Source organism: Lagenorhynchus albirostris, chromosome 10, assembly GCF_949774975.1.
Source record: "Lagenorhynchus albirostris chromosome 10, mLagAlb1.1, whole genome shotgun sequence".
Taxonomy (NCBI): Eukaryota; Metazoa; Chordata; class Mammalia; order Artiodactyla; family Delphinidae; genus Lagenorhynchus; species Lagenorhynchus albirostris.
Window position 1 is genome coordinate 64836410 of NC_083104.1, and position 18821 is coordinate 64855230.

General features: G+C 39.5%; 1 protein-coding gene across 1 annotated transcript; it reads left to right on the forward strand.

Moving 5' to 3' along the window:
• The first annotated feature begins 2395 nt into the window (after nucleotides 1–2395).
• Nucleotides 2396–15127, forward strand: SNRPC (small nuclear ribonucleoprotein polypeptide C). The gene is made up of 6 exons (XM_060164149.1): nucleotides 2396–2504; nucleotides 2861–2903; nucleotides 8027–8135; nucleotides 10453–10542; nucleotides 12024–12128; nucleotides 14788–15127. Exons 1-6 carry the CDS (start codon nucleotides 2497–2499, stop codon nucleotides 14910–14912), a joined length of 480 nt encoding a protein of 159 aa, XP_060020132.1. The 5' UTR covers nucleotides 2396–2496; the 3' UTR covers nucleotides 14913–15127.
• Nucleotides 15128–18821: the final 3694 nt, after the last annotated feature.

Sequence of the window (18821 nt, forward strand, 5' to 3'; positions counted from 1 at the left end):
AGAGATTGAAAGTAGTGAAGCAAGTAAAGTGTTTATTACAAGGAAAAAGAGTACAGTACGTGTGGATAGACACTCGGGCGGGCTCAGAGAGAGAGAGCCACATGCTCGTGGCAGTTTGAATCACTTTTATGGGGCATTTCTTCTGGGTTTCCTTTGTCCAATCATCTTGCTTTGCCTGGTTCTGAGTCCACATTTGGTATATCTCAGGGTCCTCCCCTGTGTGCGTGCGTACCTCTTAGCTAAGATGGATTCTAGTGAAGAGGCCTATGGGTAGTTGGCATCACTTACTATGAGGTGGCACCCCCTCCCTTTTTGATCTCCAAGGAGCCTTTCTGTGCATGTGTAGTCAAGAAGGTCTCCTTGACTTCGAGAATGAGGAATATCTGGTCTTTTATCTCTTATCTGGGCAGGGCCCAGCTTCCTCCATCATCCTGCTTTTATGGAGTTTCTGTCCACACTGTTCAGCCTGGGGCCCATCTATCTCCAGTCTCACTAGGACATAGTAAATATTCCAATAAAGCACCAGGTTTTATTATTTTGGTTGCAACTCCACCATCAGAGAATATGGAACAAAAGAAGCAAAAGCTCCTCCTCCCCAGTTCCCAACACTATTTCCCTTTTCATTTTTTTCTTTCTTTTTCTTTCTTTTTTTTTTTTGCGGTACGTGGGCCTCTCACTGTTGTGGCCTCTCCTGTTGCAGAGCACAGGCTCCGGACACTCAGGCTCAGCGGCCATGGCTCACGGGCCCAGCTGCTCCGAGGCATGTGGGATCCTCCTGGACCCGGGCACGAACCTGTGTCCCCTGCATCGGCAGGCGGACTCTCAACCACTGCGCCACCAGGGAAGTCCTATTTCCCTTTTCTGAAAGAGGGGTCAGGCCATTTTGGAGTCTGATACACCAGGCTGGAAGTTTGGCCTTGTTGCCAGAATGGGTTATCCCTGTGGACAAGTTACCTTTTTTTTTTTTGGCCTTGCCCTGCAGCTATTGGATCTTAGTTCCCTGATCAGGGATTGAACCTGGGCCACGACTGTGAAACCCTGTGTCAACTTAAAAAATATTCACAACCTAAAAGTTGAGAGTTATGTTTTATTCAGCTGGAATTTTTAGGAATTTAAGCCCAGGAGGCAGCATTTCAAGTAACCCTGAGAGAACTGTTCGGAGGAGGCAAGGCAGGGAGCTAGGTTATATAGCAGTTTTGCAACAAAGGGCAGGTAGTCTGAACATCAAAAGATTATTGTTAATTAAAGAAAATCAGATATTCCAAGTAAAGGAATTTAGCGCTTTTCTGTGTATGGGAAGATGCAAGAGTCTGGGCTCACTGAAATCTTTCATCTGCTATGCACATCAGCTATCTGGGGGCCTGTGTTTTCACATCCTGAGTTTCCTCAGGGCTCACCGTAGGGAGTGAATGCAATCTGATGGCTGCTAGATGGCAGGTATTTTTTCCTTCCTCAGTTCCCTCAGGGCTCACTAGCTCACAACAGTGGGGGCTGCAATTGCTGATGAGTGTGACATCCTTTGTTTACTGATATGGTAGGAAATACTCCATTTCTCACCTGGAATCCTAACCCCTAGGCCACCAGGGAACTCCCTGGACAAGTTTCTTCTAACAGTTTCCTCTTGTGGAACCATAACTACCATTTGTGGAGGGCTTACTGTGTACAAACATTGCACTGAAAGCTTTACAAGCATTTTCACATCTAATTCTTCCTCAAAGCCCACAAGTAAGAACTATTATTCATATTTTTCAGATGAGTAAACAGTCAGAAAGATTAAATAACTTGCACATGCAGCACAGCTAGGAAGCAGCCACGAGATTTGAAACTGGGGATTCTGCCACCTCCAGTGGTTAATGAGTCTCAAAAAAAGAGACACTATGTAAAATGGCTTGCGCCTGGCCTTCTTGCTTTAAGAAACCTATCATTTCTCAGTCATCACTTTCTCAGCAAGCTTTCTGTTTTATTTAAATTTGAACTCCCTTCTTCCATGCTACATTCCCTCCCTCCCCATAGCACTTGGCTCCATCTAACCCACTACATACTGACTTTATTACTGTATTTGTCTTCCCCAACTCGAATGTCAACGCCAAGAAAGCAAGGATTTTTGTCTGTTTTGTTCACTGCTGGCTTCTTAGCATTTATAGCTGTGCCTGGCACATACCAGACGCTCATTAGATAACTGTCGAAAGAAAGGATGAATGACATGCTTCTAGGAGCATCGAAAATCGCGGCCACAAGTGCGTGCATTGAAGCTCGCAGGGACACTTGATACTCCCCCTTCCCACACTCCTCTAGGTGAAGGGAGGAGCAGGACAAGCCCTGCCTCTCGCTCCGCCGACAAAGCCGTACAGCAGGCGCAGCGCAGCTGGCGGATTGGATGACAGGGTGGGGCTTCTGCAGTCGCATTTGACTCATCGATTCCGTCGCGTCGGCGCTCACTGTGCGCGTCACTTCCGGGCGGCGCGGAACGGAGTTGCCAAAGGCCTGACGAGCGACATGCCTAAGTGAGTGGGGCCCTGAATATGGGGGTGTTCGCGGTCTCGATCACTGATTGTGGCCCTGCGGGGGAGCACAGAGCGGGTTCTGGCTCCACGAGCCTCTGGGGGAGCGAGAGGGTCTGGGGGAGGAAGGGAGGCCCGGATTTCTAGATACCTCTTTAGGAGTGTGGAGGTCGACTCTCCGTAAGGCAACCCAAAAGCTTGGCTTGTGTCAGAACGCTCTGTTTGATGTCTTCTCATCGTGAATAGGTCTTCTACTTTATTTTATTTTCTATTTTACCTTCAATAAACAGCACCTCGGTGGATGGGCATCTATTAACGGGTTGTCATTTTCTCTTTCTCTACTTTCCTTCTCTTTCCAGGTTTTATTGTGACTACTGCGATACATACCTCACCCATGACTCTGTAAGTAGTGTTTCTTTTCAGCTTCAAAAAACCGTATATGTCTACCATTTGCAACAACATGAATGGACCTAGAGAGTATTATGCTTAGTGAAATAAGTCAGAGACAAATACTCTGTGTTATCACGTGTATGTGGAATCTAAAAAAATAAAACAAACGAATGTATATAACAAAACAGAAACAGACTCATTGATTTAGAGAACAAACTAGTGGTTACCAGTGAGGAAAGGGAATTGGAGAGGGGCAAAATAGAGGTATGGGATTAAGAGGTATAAACTACTGTGTATAAATAGCTAATTGTACAGCACAGGGGAAATATAGCCATTATTTTGTAACTTTAAACGGAGCATAATCTACAAAAATATTGAATCACTGTCTTTTACACCTGAAACTAATATAATATTTGTAAATCAACTATAATTTAAAAAAAATTGATTGTAGTGATGATTGCCCAACTGTGAATATACCGAACACCCATTAAATTGTACACTTAAAATTTGTAAATTGTATTATCTGTGAATTATAGCCCAATAAAGTTATTTTTTTAACAAAAGGAAACCTAAGAAAAGCCTTATATGTAATAAATTAGGCTTTTTATTTTTGGCTGTACCGTGCGGCTTGTGGGATCTCAGTTCAATGACCAGGGGTTGAACCCAGGCCACAGCAGTGAAAGCCCGGAATCCTAACTGCTAGGCCACCAGGGAACTCCCTAAATTAGATTTTTAAAAATTTTGTAATTTGTGCATTTCATCTTGCTAAGGTTTAAGGGCTAATGCTTGGAGAAAATACTTTGGGGTGTTTGTTTTTCCACTCTTCCTGTAACTGTCTTCATAATTCAAAGTTACTAGTCTTCCATCAGTCAGTGTTTTCAGTGGAGACCCGAAATAATAAAGCTTTAGCAAGTTTAAAGATGAAAAAAATTTATATGACAAGTAAAAATTCTAGGAAAACGTTCTGAAGTTCAAATATTTCGTTGTGTCAAGGCTCTTAAATGTTTGACTGATTAAATTGGAAAGAAATGCCTAAATTTTAAACCGAATACTTTGATTTGATTAAAAACTGCTTAACAAATAATAGCGACTAAGATTGAATATTTATTGTATGTCAGGCAGCGTTCCAAATGCTTTCCATGTATCATTTTGTTTAATGCTCATGTTAATCCTATGAGGTTGGTGTTATCTCCCATTTTACAAAGGGGGAAACTGAGGCAGTGTGGATAAATAACTGACTGGATGTTACAAAACCAGTAAGTTGTATAGAGCTGGAAGATGAATCTAGGCAGTCTAACTCCAGAGCTTCTATGCCAGCAGCTCTCAAACTTTTTTTGTTTCATGGTCCCTTTACACTCTTAAAAATTACTGGATTATTCAAAAAGAGAAAAAAAGGTGGGTTATATCCATTAAAATTTGCTGTATTTGAAGTTAAAACTTAAACTTAAAAAATGCTTATTAATTCATTTAAAGGTAATGATAACAGACTTTTTACTTGTAATACAAATAACACTTTAAAAGTGAAAAATAGCTATTTTCCAAAACAAAAAAATTAAGTACGAAGAATGGCATTTTAACATTTTTGGAATCCTGTGTAACATCTGACTTAATGGAAGCTGGCAGATTCTCATCTTCTACTTCAAATCTGTTGCACTGTTTTGGTTGAAGTATATGATGAATCCATCTTCACGTGGATATGGGAGTACTTTAATAGCAGTTTTAGACAATCGTGGATATTCTTTATTACTTTATATTATTGCACGAAAACTCAGCACATGGCTAGTTGCAGTGTGGAATCTGAAACCATGTCATACGCTCTTTTAACATTAAAATTCACTGGTCTGTCTTTCACTTTGAGTGGTGTCTGTGAGCCATACCTTCAGAATTGCAGCTCTCTACTTTGCTGCCTCTGCAGAGACCTGATGAAATTAGAATTCGATTATAATGTCATCTTGAATAGATGCAAGAACCTAGCCAATAATTCCTCTGTTGTCACTTCATTTGGAATTCTTTCTAACACATGGTTAGATGTAGTTCAGCATTAATAGATTTGTGGAACATGTAAGTAGGGTGGTTCCTCTTGAAGAAATAATAGTTCTAAATATTATTATAGATTGTCCTGGAGGAGACTCCTCCAGTAAGTTGGTAGTGGTAGTAGCTTGCCTATAGATCCCCCATCTTTCTGTTTTGTTTTGGTTTTGTGTCCCTAACCCCCTCTCTAGTTCAAACCCCTAGTCATAATTTTTTGAAGTTGTTAGTATGGGCGGCTATGCCTTTCTACCCTTTTCCAGTGCTATATTGTCATATACTCACTCATCTTGGTAATGCTGGAATTCAGAGAATGGAAAAGTCTCTCTTTATAATAAATATCTCTTTATGAGAAATGTCAGGAATCCTTGTAATACTGCTGTTCTAACATGATACCTTGTGAAAATAGGAAGTTTCCATAGTGATTGAAGCAGTACTTGTGGTGGACTTTGAAATGTATAAAACGTTCAGTATTAATGTATAAAACATTCAGTGCTCTAACTTTTGAGGTTTTGCTGGTTCTTAGGCATGATTTTGTTATTAGGCTTAAGGCATCATTGTGGTATTAGTGTAAGCAGTGGTTGGGTGACAGGGAACAGTATTTTGAGATACAGACCATAAAAAAGACAGTTTTGCTCACACGACGTTGGTCGTATATGCTGCTGCTGAAGCAGTCACGTGAAGAGACTTAGGAGGGAGGAAGGCAGCTGTGAGGAGCATCTGAATGAGATCTGGATTCCAGGCCTTAGTTTGCTGCTTACCATCTATGTGTTTTGAGACAAGTCTTTAAGCATAAACAGAAGATAATAACCTTGTGATTTTTTTTCTTTTTAAGTAGGTAAAGGGTTTATTTTCTTATTTTTCTTCTGTGAAAATTCAAATGTCCTGGGGCTTCCCTGGTGGTGCAGTGGTTAAGAATCCACCTACCAATGCAAGGGACACAGGTTCAAGCCCTGGTCCAGCAGATCCCACATGCCGCGGAAGAACTAAACCCGTGCGTCACAACTAGTGAGCCTGTGCTCTAGAGCCCACGAGCCACAACTACTGAACCCATGTGCCTAGAGCCCGTGCTCCACAACAGGAGAAGCCACCGCAATGAGAAGCCCGCACACTGCAACGAAGAGTAGCCCCCGCTCACTGCAACTAGAGAAAGCTGCGCACAGTGACAAAGACCCAATGCAGCCAAAAATAGATAAATAAATTTTAAAAAAATTCAAATGTCCTTCCTGACAATTGAGTTGCATGCAGTGGATGATTTCTTTTTAATTTCTTTTTTTTTTCCAGTAGAACCAAACATTTTATTTTTAAAAATTTTTTTAACTTCTTTTTTAATTGGGGTATAGTTGTTTTACGATGTTGTGTTAGTTTCTACTGTACAGCGAAGTGAAGTAGAGTGGCTGTAGAGCAGGTTCTCATGTTATCTATTTTATACATACTAGGGATTAAAAAAAAATTTATTTATTTGGCTTTGCCGGGTGTTGGTTGTGGCATGTGGGATCTTTAGTTGTGGCATGCAAACTCTTAGTTGCGGCATGTGGGATCTACTTCCCTGACCAGGGATCGAACCCAGGCTGCCTGCATTGGGAGTGTGGAGTCTTAACCACTGGACCACCAGGGAAGTCCCAATAACCTTGTGATTTTTATTTTTTTATTAATTAATTAATTTTATTTTTGGCTGCATTGGGTCTTCGTTGCTGTGTCCAGGCATTTGTTCTCTAGTTGTGGTGAGCAGGGCCTACTCTTTGTTGCAGTGCTCAGGCTTCTTGTTGCGGTGGGTTCTCTTGTTGCGGAGCACGAGCTCTAGGCGCACGGGCTTCAGTAGTTGCAGCTTGCGGGCTCAGTAGTTGTGGCTCGCGGGCTCTAGAACACAGGCTCAGTAGTTGTAACGCACCAGCTTAGTTGCTCTGCGGCATGTGGGATCTTCTGGGCCAGGGATGGAACCCATGTCCCCTGCATTGGCAGGTGGATTCTTAACCACTGCACCACCAGGGAAGTCCAACCTTGTGATTTTTAAAATCAATTGTATTGAATTATAATTTATATTCAATTAAATGCACACATTTTAAGTGTACAGTTTGATGACTTGTCAAATGATTACAACTTCATGTATGCATCAAAATATAGAACATTTCCATCACTCCAGAAAGTTCCTTGTGTTGTTTTGCAATCAGTCCCCTGCACCCCTGGCACTGACTGATCTGGTGTTTATGACTAAAGATCATTATTACTGGTTTTAAACTTCATATGAATGGATCCTTATACACTCTTTGTGTTTCTGATTTCTTTTGCTCAGCACGTTTTTGGGATTTGTCCGTATTGCATGTATCAGTGATTCGTTCTTTCTGATTAGTATTCCACTGTACCATGCACATGTGATTTCTATAGAGATTGAGGCACTCCTTGTAAAGTACATAGCATGGTGTCTGGCATGTAGTAAGAGTTAAATAAATGTTAACTTAAAAAACCAAAAGGTTAAGTGTGTGGAGTTTATCTTATGTCAGTTTTACCTCAATAAAACTGTTAAAGAAAGAACAAAAGGATTAGTGGGCTAGAGACAAAGGTTTGTGTGTGATTCACATGGAGTCTGTTTTCTAGACCCATGGGCCTTTAAAAGAATATACTCCCATAAACAGTGTTATTTAAATGTATATAAGCTATATTATTTTGCTGTAGAATGGCCTAAGAAAGGGCATTATATGATATTGTTTTCTCGATCAGTGGATTGTAAACTTTTTCTTCAAATGCCAGCTTGTAATTATTTTGGGTTTGTGGACCAAACAGTCTTTGTTGCAACTGCTCAACTCTGCTGTTGTAGAGACAAGACATAGACTATACATAAACAAATGAACACCACTGTGTTCCAGTACTTTTTTTCCACAAAATCAGGTGGGTGACCCATGGGCCATAGTTTTCTGACCCCTGGTTTAGATAATAAATACAGTAGGTAAATTACCACAGTACGTTGCTGGATAATGTTTTTAAGTGATGCTTTGGCACCAGCTAAGGCTGCTAGAGGTAGCCAGGCTACCTATTAAAAGGTAAGGCTTTAAAAATTTTCTGGTTTTGGATATTTGTTTCTCTGACTGATACAACCTTTTGTTTTACAGCCATCTGTGAGAAAGACACACTGCAGTGGTAGGAAACACAAAGAGAATGTGAAAGACTACTATCAGAAATGGATGGAAGAGCAGGCTCAGAGCCTGATTGACAAAACAAGTGCGTTTCAGTCTCTTGTTCTGATGTGGTAGAATGGTTCCATTCTTTCTCGTCCCTGTCTCTCTGTTGTTTTTCACAGAAGCAACTCATTCTGAATGATAAATAGGAGCATTCTGATGTGCTGAATCAAAGAAGTGGAAGGTCATTGGTTTCCCAGGGATATAGGAAAACATTAATATTAATTTTTGAGGTTAGAGCAATCAGGTATTGATTAGACTGGGAATTTGGGCAGAGAAGAATGAGTTGCCTAATATTTCACTATTGATGTGGACCAGATTTTGTAGCACATTTATGCAGAACCTCCTTTGTAGTGAGCCATGGTTTTTAGATCTGTTTTCTGGTTGTAATAGGAAAAGGTGGGGGTGAGTTTGTAGCTCTCTTTGAAGAGTTTGAGACACTTTTATTCTTTGTTGTCCTGGCAAAGATAACTGGTCACAAAGGAAGTAACTGATGTGACAGAATAGTTTGGGTATGTTTTGGACCACTGCCATACATGCCATACTCTTTTTGTTTAATTAAGAACATTGTTGTTTAGCATAGTTGGGTCCAAGGCACTGACAGAAAGAGATACTGCATTTTTATGTTAGATCATCCTGGTGTATTTGAAACATGGCCTTTCCTGATCATTCATTGTACCCAGAACTGGCAGGCAAATGTGGGCTTTGATTGTGGTGTGATTTTATTTTTTTAAAAAAAAAGCAAAACTATCATGGAAAATTTTAAGCAAAATAGAAGGAGAACTTTAGAGAGTAAACCTCCCATGGCTGCCACACCCACATCACTCTGCTGCGGCAGTCCTGTTTCATTTATACTAAAGTTATCAAACTTAGCACTATTTATATTTGGGGCCTGATAATTCTTTGTTGGGGGCTGTCCTGTGCATTGTAGACTGTTCAGCTACCCTGGCCTATACCTGCTAGATGCCAATAGCAATGCCCAGTTGTGACTAAAAATATCATCACACATTGCCCGGTGTTCCCAAGGGGACAGAATTGCCCCTTGTTGAGGCAATCTACTCCCTTTCCCCTCCTGGATTATTAAGGAGCAAATCTCAGACATTGTCTCATTTCATTTGGGAAAAAAATATAATGTAATCATGTTCTCCTCTATTTGTAAAGATTTTGGAAGTTTCTTGCATTAAAGGTTAGCATTATGTTTGTTATTTTTTGTGCTCAGCCGAATAACTTAAGATGAGTAAATGTTTTTGATGGAGGACTTTTAAAGGATAAGAAGCAAGCCCTTGGGGGCATACCTCATCATGTTCAGGGTTATGTTGATGTTGAGTCCGCTACTTAGCCGCTCCCTCTTCAGCCTTTACAGGCTGTCCTACACAACGTGTGGGAGGTGACTTTTGATTGGAAAAGGCTTTTGCTGGGGGATGTGATCCCTTAGAGAGCACAGGCTCTGTTTGGAGGAATATGATAGCTGTTCATAAATCTCTACTCTAGGTCATTTTTTGGATCTGGTTCTCATGAATTACCAGTGATCTACTTGAGTAATTTGATCTCCTTTGCACTTGTGGGGTTGGAGTGGAACGAGGGAGTGTCTGGGCTGCAGGCTGCACTGAATTGGGAAGGGCTAACAAATTCAGGAATAGACTTTATGAGTGTGTATTTTAGTATTTATGTATGACTCCTTTCCCAAACCAAATATAAACAATCTTCAATTTCTTTTGTTTTCATTTGTGCCTCATATTGTCTGAAAGAAAAATTAAAAGATAATTTTATTGGACATTTTTCAAGATCATAATCTCCTTCGGAGCAACCTCTTGCTTTGAAATCTTTGTTTCTTTTACATCTCTTACCTCAGTGCATTAATTTCAAAACAGGTAAACCAAAATGGTGTATTGTTTTGATGGAGGAAAGCATATGTAGGAAGGATTGAAATTTTACAAAGCCTGGCCTCTGGGCAGTTATCACACATTTTTCAAACAAAACTATGAGCAGCTTGAATTGAGTGTAAAATACATGTACAGATTAAAGATGACTGCTGCTCTTTGGTAAGACATTTATAGGTGGGAGGTTTTCACTCGTAGTTAACTAGTCTCTCATAGTTAATTCATCCATAGGAATGCTGATGAAATAAAAACAGGTTAAAAAACCCAGATCAGTAAACCAATTAATTGCAGTTTTAGCTTATGAGTACGTAAAGTTGATTTAAAAACTGTGGAGACCATGATGTAGTAATCTTAGATGAATGCTTTTTAGAGTGAAATATGGGACTGTTAAAAATTTAAAAGAAAGTGCTTATTTTAGTAAATAAATGGGTTGCTGAATTCTCATTCACTGTTTGTTGTTTTTTTCCTCACTCTCCAAAGCTGCTGCATTCCAACAAGGAAAGATACCTCCTACTCCATTCTCTGCCCCTCCTCCTGCAGGGGCAATGATTCCACCTCCCCCCAGTCTCCGTAAGTTTATAAAGTTTTTATCTTAAGGGGTGTAACTGGGCAGATTACCCTTGATTTTGTTAGATTATCTCACAGTTGGCTTTCAAATGTTCATTAAATGAATACATAGGCAGTAATAGAAAACAACTTCAGTGGTATAATTTCTGAAATATCTTTAGAGTTACCTTCTGATTACCTTATTATTAGGGTATTATATTTGTGGCATCTCAAATGGGTCTGAGATAGAGTCAATGGAAAGCTCAGAATGTACCTGTGATTAGATGAGCTGATGTATAAAGAGGTATTGCTGCTGAGTTGTTTACTGCTATGAATGCAACACTGGAGGACTGATGTAGCTGATAAACTCCTCAGTCTCTCTCCCAACCTTGTAACTCATCTAAAACCAATATATATACACCTGTGAGAGACAAAAATTGCATAGTTAAAAGAGGAGTGGATCAAAGGACTCTACTCTCTGGGAAGGTTTGTTGTTTCTGCATGACAGACAGGAGGACATTGAGCAACTAGGCCATAAGTTCTTTGGCCCTCCTGGAAGGGTTCAGATTAAAATTGAACTCAGAGACCTAAACTCAGTCCTGTAAATTATCATGGATATAAACACAGAGAAGTAGGCTGTTTATAATAGTTGCACACTAATGCAGGTAGACCACTAGTGACCCACCAAACCCTCCTTGGAATCCTGCCATCCTGGGACCTGATCAGGATCACAGGCTTGCTCTCCTACTCTATCCTGACTGGCTGGCACTCAACTCCATTATTTTTAATGGTAGAATAGTCAGTGGTATGAATGTACATAATCAGTCTCACCATTTGCTTATTGTTGGACATCTAAGTTGTTCCAGATTGTTATTGTTCAGGAATATCTGTGCGGAAACATTTTCATATTTCCAAAGACTCTCTTAAACATAGTTTTGATTGGAAAAAAAAAAAGATTTGAAATTAGGTACTGTGGCTTAAGTTCATCAGGGGGATAATACCCTTCTTTTAAAAATTTAAACTGTTGGAATCTTTTTAACCTGGGAAACTTTTTTTTTTTTTTTTTTTGCTGTACGCGGGCCTCTCACTGTTGTGGCCTCTCCTGTTGCGGAGCACAGGCTCTGGACGCACAGGCTCAGCGGCCATGGCTCACGGGCCCAGCCACTGTGCGGCATGTGGGATCTTCCCGGTCCGGGGCATGAACCCGTGTCCCCTGCATCGGCAGGCGGACTCTCAACCACTGCGCCACCAGGGAAGCCCTGAGAAACTTATCTTTATTTTACACTTCTGTCTAGGCAGGCTTGTTCTTGTTTTTTAGTCATAATGTAACTAAAGTTTTGTAGCCCGCTGATTTTTGTGAATCTGCTGTTATAAAAGAAACCATAAGAAGTTACAGAACTATTTGGGCCAGAATTTGGGCCAGATCATGAGGCCCTATTTCACTGAGAAGAGAAAATGTTAATATACAGGCATATCTCAGCCTCAGGCCCCATTCTTTATTTCAGCGGGTCCTCCTCGCCCTGGGATGATGCCAGCACCCCACATGGGGGGCCCTCCTATGATGCCAATGATGGGCCCTCCTCCTCCTGGGATGATGCCAGTGGGACCTGGTAAGTTTGAATCTCTTTCCTTCTTGGATGCTCCATTGTGTTTTAGCTTTCCATTTAAATAGAATTCTTAATTAGCTGTCTAAATGTATTGCAACAAATTACATTTGGTGAATCTATAATGATAAAAAGAAATACTTGGTTTATCAGTGTAATTGGATGGTATCCAAAGACCTTGTGCAACTGAAAGCAGGATAAGACTGCCTCTTTTTTCCTTCTCCTCTGTCCCTCCTGTTTCCTCACCCCCTCCTGACTTTTGGCCATTTATAATGCGGAGAATGGTAGATATGTATTTGTGCTGCTGCTTTTCTTGGTTTTGATTTGGAGCAGAGCTACCGCCTATTGCTGATTTAATCTTGCAGGTTAACTAGGTTAATTAGTATTTATGAAAAAGGCCTTAGGCCTGGTAGTTAGTCTTTTATTCAGGAAGGGGGAAAAACTTATGCCTCAAACATTTTATTTTAACATAAACATAAATGTACATTAATTTGCAGAGTTTTCTGATACATGGTCAGGGCCTTTGCTTTGAGAATGAGTGTACTGACTGGAACACCATATATTTCTTGCATAAACCAGAAAGCCATACTCATAATGCGTCCTTTACCAACTTCAGTTTCATTTTCTTTGAAGTGGTTAGAGACCTTGTGAGGCAACTTAGTTTCTATTTTTTATGATCGTTTCGCTTACCAAATTTGTGAGTACTTTTGGGGGATGATTTGCCTGAGACTTTCTTATTATCAGCTTAGTTTTTATAGAAATCGTTCTTTTTCTACATTCTTATTTCATCAGTTTGCAGAATAATTAAATTATGTAATTAGAGTAAATACAACTGACATAAGAAGCCTACAACTCAACTGGTAAGACAAGGTGCAAAGGCATTAGAGTAGCTTCCTGGCCAGAAACATTCAGTATGCTTGCTGTGGGTATCATTTAGGGGTGGGAGAGTTTAGATAAAGAGAATTCCTGCTTTACTGGCTTGTGAATCCAAAACACAATCTAAGTGATTCAGATGTCTTTTGCATTCCAAAATTGGGATCACAGATTCACATCCCTAGAGGGGTTAGGGATGTGAATGGGGGGAATGCTTGTCACATGCAAAGAAGCCTTCTAGAACTCAGGGTCAACCTATGGTTGACATTTGAGAATACAGGCTTAGTGTTGCCAATTTGCCCGAGTATTTTGTTGTTGTTGTAGTTTTTAGCCAGGATAAAATAATAAAATTATGGGATTTGCATTAAAGTAACTGAGTAGCTGGGGGGTGGGCAAGGATAAGAATGTGTGAGGATAAGATAAAACAAGGTTGCCCTCGGGTGGATAATTGTTTAAGCTGGTTGATGGGTACATGGATGTTCATTATATTCTTTTTTTCTATGCTTGTGTATGTTTGAACATTTCCACATTAAAAAGATGAAAAAAGAAGTCTAGAATTACTTATTAGTAACAAGACATATTAATTGCCAATGTTGACAACTAATTAAGATTTAAGGCATTATGGAGACCAAAGAAAAAGTTTTCAGGGGAGTCATTTTCAGTCTTTGGTCTAGATCAGTTTCTTCTAAGAAATGCTGAATACAGGTTATGTTATGGAGGGATTTTTTAATAAGATATTTAGAAGTTTTAGTATTTTCTGTTTCTGTTGAAATTCAATTCTGTACCTGTTGGATTTTGTGTTTTTGCATACCCTTGTGTTTTACTTTTTGTGATAAGGCTATATTCAACTTTAAATATAGTTGTGTTTTACTTTTTGTGATAAGGCTATATTCAACTTTAAATATAGTTTTCTTTTGAAGCATTTATTGCAAGCCTTTAATCAAAATGATTTAGTTGAAAATAAATAATTAGGTAAAATTTGATATTTAAAAAGAAGATATGTAACATGAAAATTATAAGGCGTAGTAATACAATTAATACCATGAACCCACCACCCAGCTGAGGAAGTAGAACATTACCACTCCCGTGAAGCTGCCTGTATTCCTCCCCAACCCTCACCTGTCTGCTTGCCCTCCCTTCCCTGACTCATTTATTTGGCTGGTGTATTGATGGGACACTTAAAAAAAACTCATTAATAGTTTCTGAAATGTATTAGAAAAATCAAATTTGTGTGTGTGTGCTAATTGTTATAAATCACATTATTGCCTATTATTTTTCTTGACTTGAGCTAAGTATGGTTACTAACAGGTTCTCAGCATGGGCCTCCTGCTCACCTTTCCTACAACTCCGAACAAACGCTTAGTGGTAAGATTGTCCTCCGTGCCTGTGTACATTCATGAAATAGCTCCTGGTTATATGGTGGATAGAACTGATTAAAAGAGCTGACTAACATGTGACTTAGTTGTGAATTTCCCTGAGTGAGAAAAAAGGTCAATTTAGGGAACTAGTCTCTGGTGATTTCTGGAAAGCAGTCTATTAATAGTTTCCCCCTTAGTATCATTAGATCATGATTCCCATATGGTTCTTGTGTTGACCTTTTTGTTTTTTGTTTGAGAATGTCTAAGTAATTTACAGATGTGATGAATTTGTTGCATTTCTTCTGTCAAGTATGTCTTTTTTCCAGCATTTTGCAGGGGGGGGGCTACTTTTTTGTCTTTAATTGAAGTCCCATCAAGCTCTCCTAAGTAGTATTTTTGACTGTCTTTTTTCCTTTTCTTTGTTTTACCTGCAGCTCCTGGAATGAGGCCGCCTATGGGAGGCCACATGCCAATGATGCCTGGGCCCCCAATGATGAGACCTCCTGCCCGTCCCATGATGGTGCCCACCCGGCCAGGAATGACTCGACCAGACAGATAAGGAGATTGGGGAACCTCTTTATATCAGTTTTATATTACTTCACCAGGAGATCATGGTGCTGTGACTCGGGATGTTTTCTAACAGGATGACAAGGAAGACTTGCTCTCCCTTCCTATCAAAGAGTAGTTTTGGAGGGGAGTGGTGGGACAGAAAAAGCAATTTTCATTTGTATTGTGAAATGTGAAAATAAAATTGTCAATTCTTTTAGTTAAAAATGTGTTCCCTTTTTTCTCCCTTCTGTATTCTTTTTGTATTATAAAGGAGAGTCCAATTGTGTTTCTCTAGCTCATTCTTTCTTCAGCATGCCCTCTGTATGACATTATTTTCCCTTAGCTGTAGAGTGGGTCCCTTTGGGCACCTTGTCTTTATTTAGTAAAGTTCTCTTGTGCAAAAACTGGTAAATCCAACACTTGTAGAGCTTTTGTTGATTAAAATAATAAACAGCACCTGGTTAATTTTTCACATTAATAATACTTTGTGTAGTGAGTGGAAAATTTTAATTCTTTTATGCTAAAGTAGGGAAAAAGGCTTCACGGTGAGTGCGTGTCAGCTAACAGCAGCAAGAATTGCCTTAACCTCCTTTCACTCAGCTCCTCTTTTTCTTGGACTTCAAATAGTCAGAAAATGTTCTATTAGTAATGAGAAAACTATGCAGATTTTCATGGTGCAGAAGGTGTTTGCAGAATGTTATTTGTTACTAGGCTTTAAAAGGAGGATATTTTCAGGGAGGCATCTAGAAAGTAAGCCATCGCCACTGTTCATATTCAGCTCAGTGTAAAATCTAAACTATTTCATACTACAGGTAGGAGTGAAAATTGTATAACCTCTGGGGAGGGCAATTTGGCAGCATCGCTCAGAATTACAATACTTGTATCCTTTGACATAGTGTTTCTATGTCTAGGAATTTATCCTACAGATAGACTTGCACATGTATGAAATGACTTGTGTACAAGATTATGCGTTACAGCAAGAGACTGGAAATCACATAGGTGTCCAGTGAAAGGGGACTGATTTATCAAGTACGTTACATCCACGAAGTGGCATGTACCATGCTTGTTGAAACAGAATAAGGAAGTTCTATACTGATGGGGAAAGAACTCCGAGATACACATTGCCCTGCACTTTGGTTTGTTCACATAACAATGTATTGTTTGCTGCTATCCTTTTGTAAAGGAGGTACCTGTATGTGCCTGTGTGTGCTTAAAGGATCTCTGGAAGGGCAGATCAGCAGCTGGAGATATTGGTTGCCCATGAAGAGTAAATGGGTGACTGGGGGACAGGGATGAAGGAGAAAGGTTTGCCACCTTTTTGTATCTTTTGGATTTTGAATCATTAGCTATTTAAAAAAAAACAAAAGAAGCCACCTTTCCCATCTGAGGTTATTGTTATAGTGATGGTTAGAGGGTGCCCTAAACCAGCAGTTTACAACCTGGCCTGGTGATCAGAATTATGGAGGACCTTTTCCAAAATAAAGATGCCAGATTTTGATTCTATATATCTGGTTTAGGGTTAGGAAATGTGCATTTTGGGAAAGCTCCCTAGGAAATTTTGATTATTATTAGTGGGTTTGGCAAACTCTGTCTTAGGATCTATTTTACTCAAGATTGTAACTCTGGGGACTTCCCTGGTGGCGCAGTGGTTAAGACTCCGAGCTCCCAATGCAGGGGGCCCGGGTTCCATCCCTGGTCAGGGAACTAGATCCCACATGCATGCTGCAACTAAGAGTTCGCATTGCCACAACTAAGGAGCCCGCCTGCTGCAACTAAGACCCGGCCCAACCACATAAATAAATTTAAAAAAAAAATAAAAAGAGTATAACTCTATGTATGTGTCTATAATTTTGAAAAGATTTGTAGCTAGAAATTAAAATGACAATGGGTAGATTACTTTTTTTTCCTAGAAACTCATGAATATTTTGAAGAGAAGCTAATTTAGGCAAATAAATCACCATATCTAGGTAAACAAGAGGTTAGAAATAGATATCCTTACAGTGAGATGATCTTTATGCCCAGCCTCTGTAGGAGCTGAGTCAACTTACTAGTCTGAGCTTTTGCCAGGACTACTTGTTGCCTTTTAGTTTTTTATTGTCACATCTTTTTAAGGAGGACTTAAGTCTCAGAAATTGATAGTTTATATGACTTTTATAGCTCAGATTTGTTTTTAAAATCTTCTGCAGACTTAAGGGTTTGTTAGGGGAAACTGCCAAGCCAGCTTATATATGACTCAGCAAGTTTCTGTTTTGTATAGCTCTGAGGCTCAGGGTAAAGAGCCTGTGGATACACAGAAAACAACCCAGGTTTTCCTAAAAGGAAGCTTTTTCCACAGTATGTTTTTAAGGTTGAATATCCACCCTAGAAACATTTCTAGTCTTTGAAGAAAGTGTTTTACATAGCTTCAGAAAAACAATATGATGACTTAAAAGTTTAACAAGTTTTAACTACAGTGAACAAAAGTAGGAATAAATAGTTCTAAGGAAGGTTCTTTTTATTTTGTTTATTAACTCCTTCTAGGGCAAACTATTATTATAATGAATGATCATAAGACATTTCCTTTGTAAGAGGCTATAAAGAAGATAAACTTACTGCTATTGATTTATGCCTTTAGACATCTGGTTTTAATTCTAAAATATGAGTCAACTGTAATGTGAGCATTTGTATAGGTACAAACCAGACTACTACTAGATACCAAGAATTGAAGAAGTTATGTTGATGTGGGGTAACATTTGCTTCCTTTCCTATGGGCCATGATCCAAAACCATGGGAAGTGTAGTTAAAGTCCAGACTGTCATGGAGGTTCCTTAAAAAACTAAGAATAGAATTACCATATGACCCAGCAATCCCACTACTTGGCATATACCCAGAGAACACCATAATTCAAAAAGACACATGCACCCCAGTGTTCATTGCAGCACTATTTACAATAGCCAGGTCATGGAAGCAACCTAAATGCCCATTGACAGACAAACAGATAAAGAAGATGTGGTACATATATACAATGGAATATTACTCAGCCATAAAAAGGAACGAAATTGGGTCATTTGTAGAGACGTGGATGGACCTAGAGACTGTCATGGAGTGAAGTAAGTCAGAAAGAGAAAAATACCGTGTATTAACGCATGTATGTGGAATCTAGAAAAATGGTACAGATGAACTGGCTTGCAGGGCAGAAATAGAGATAGAGACACAGATGTAGAGAACAAACGTATGGACGCCAAGGGGGGAAAGTGGTGGCAGGGGGGTGGTGGTGGGTTGATTTGGGAGATTGGGATTGACATATATACATGAATATGTATAAAATGGATAACTAATAAGAACCTGCTGTATAAAAAAAAGTCCAAGCTGTCATCATGTCTACTGCATGGCTTTAATGGTTTTGTCAGCATGCCAGCCCTCTTGATTCCAGGCTGCATGAGAAATGGGATCCTTGCATAGAACCACAGGCTAACTTGGTCATCCTGTATGGAAAAAGTCCAGTGATGATTAAGTGCTTGTCCCAATTACATAGCTTCGGTCAGATGGTATCTTTCACTTGGTGAACAGAAGAAAAAAGCCTGGCCTACCTTACTAATTTTACTAAGGTAATTTATTAGTAAATTAGTGTTAGTAAATTACTATCTACTAATACTAAATCACTATTACTAATAGTAATTTATTCAGTAAATTACCATTTACTCTAGTAATTTTGATCACCTACCAGTTGATTGTCCAAATTCTCCATACTTGTTCCTCTGACAGAAGTGTCCCAAAGGCTTGCCTGGTATATTGTTTTACATGAAAACCTTAATAAACGTTAACTAATTGAAGACATTTCTTTCCCTGCCAATTGAAAATTTAAAGGTTAGACTTTCTGGCACAGGATCAAATTCAGCATCTAGAATAGTTCATCAGACAAGTGCAGGAATAAAAAAGT

Excerpts from the sequence above, each read along its gene's own strand:
- SNRPC (XM_060164149.1), top strand. Across the intron at positions 2,904-8,026 it reads CATACCTCACCCATGACTCT|CCATCTGTGAGAAAGACACA; the intron begins GTAAGTAGTGTT and ends TTTGTTTTACAG. Across the intron at positions 10,543-12,023 it reads TCCACCTCCCCCCAGTCTCC|CGGGTCCTCCTCGCCCTGGG; the intron begins GTAAGTTTATAA and ends TCTTTATTTCAG.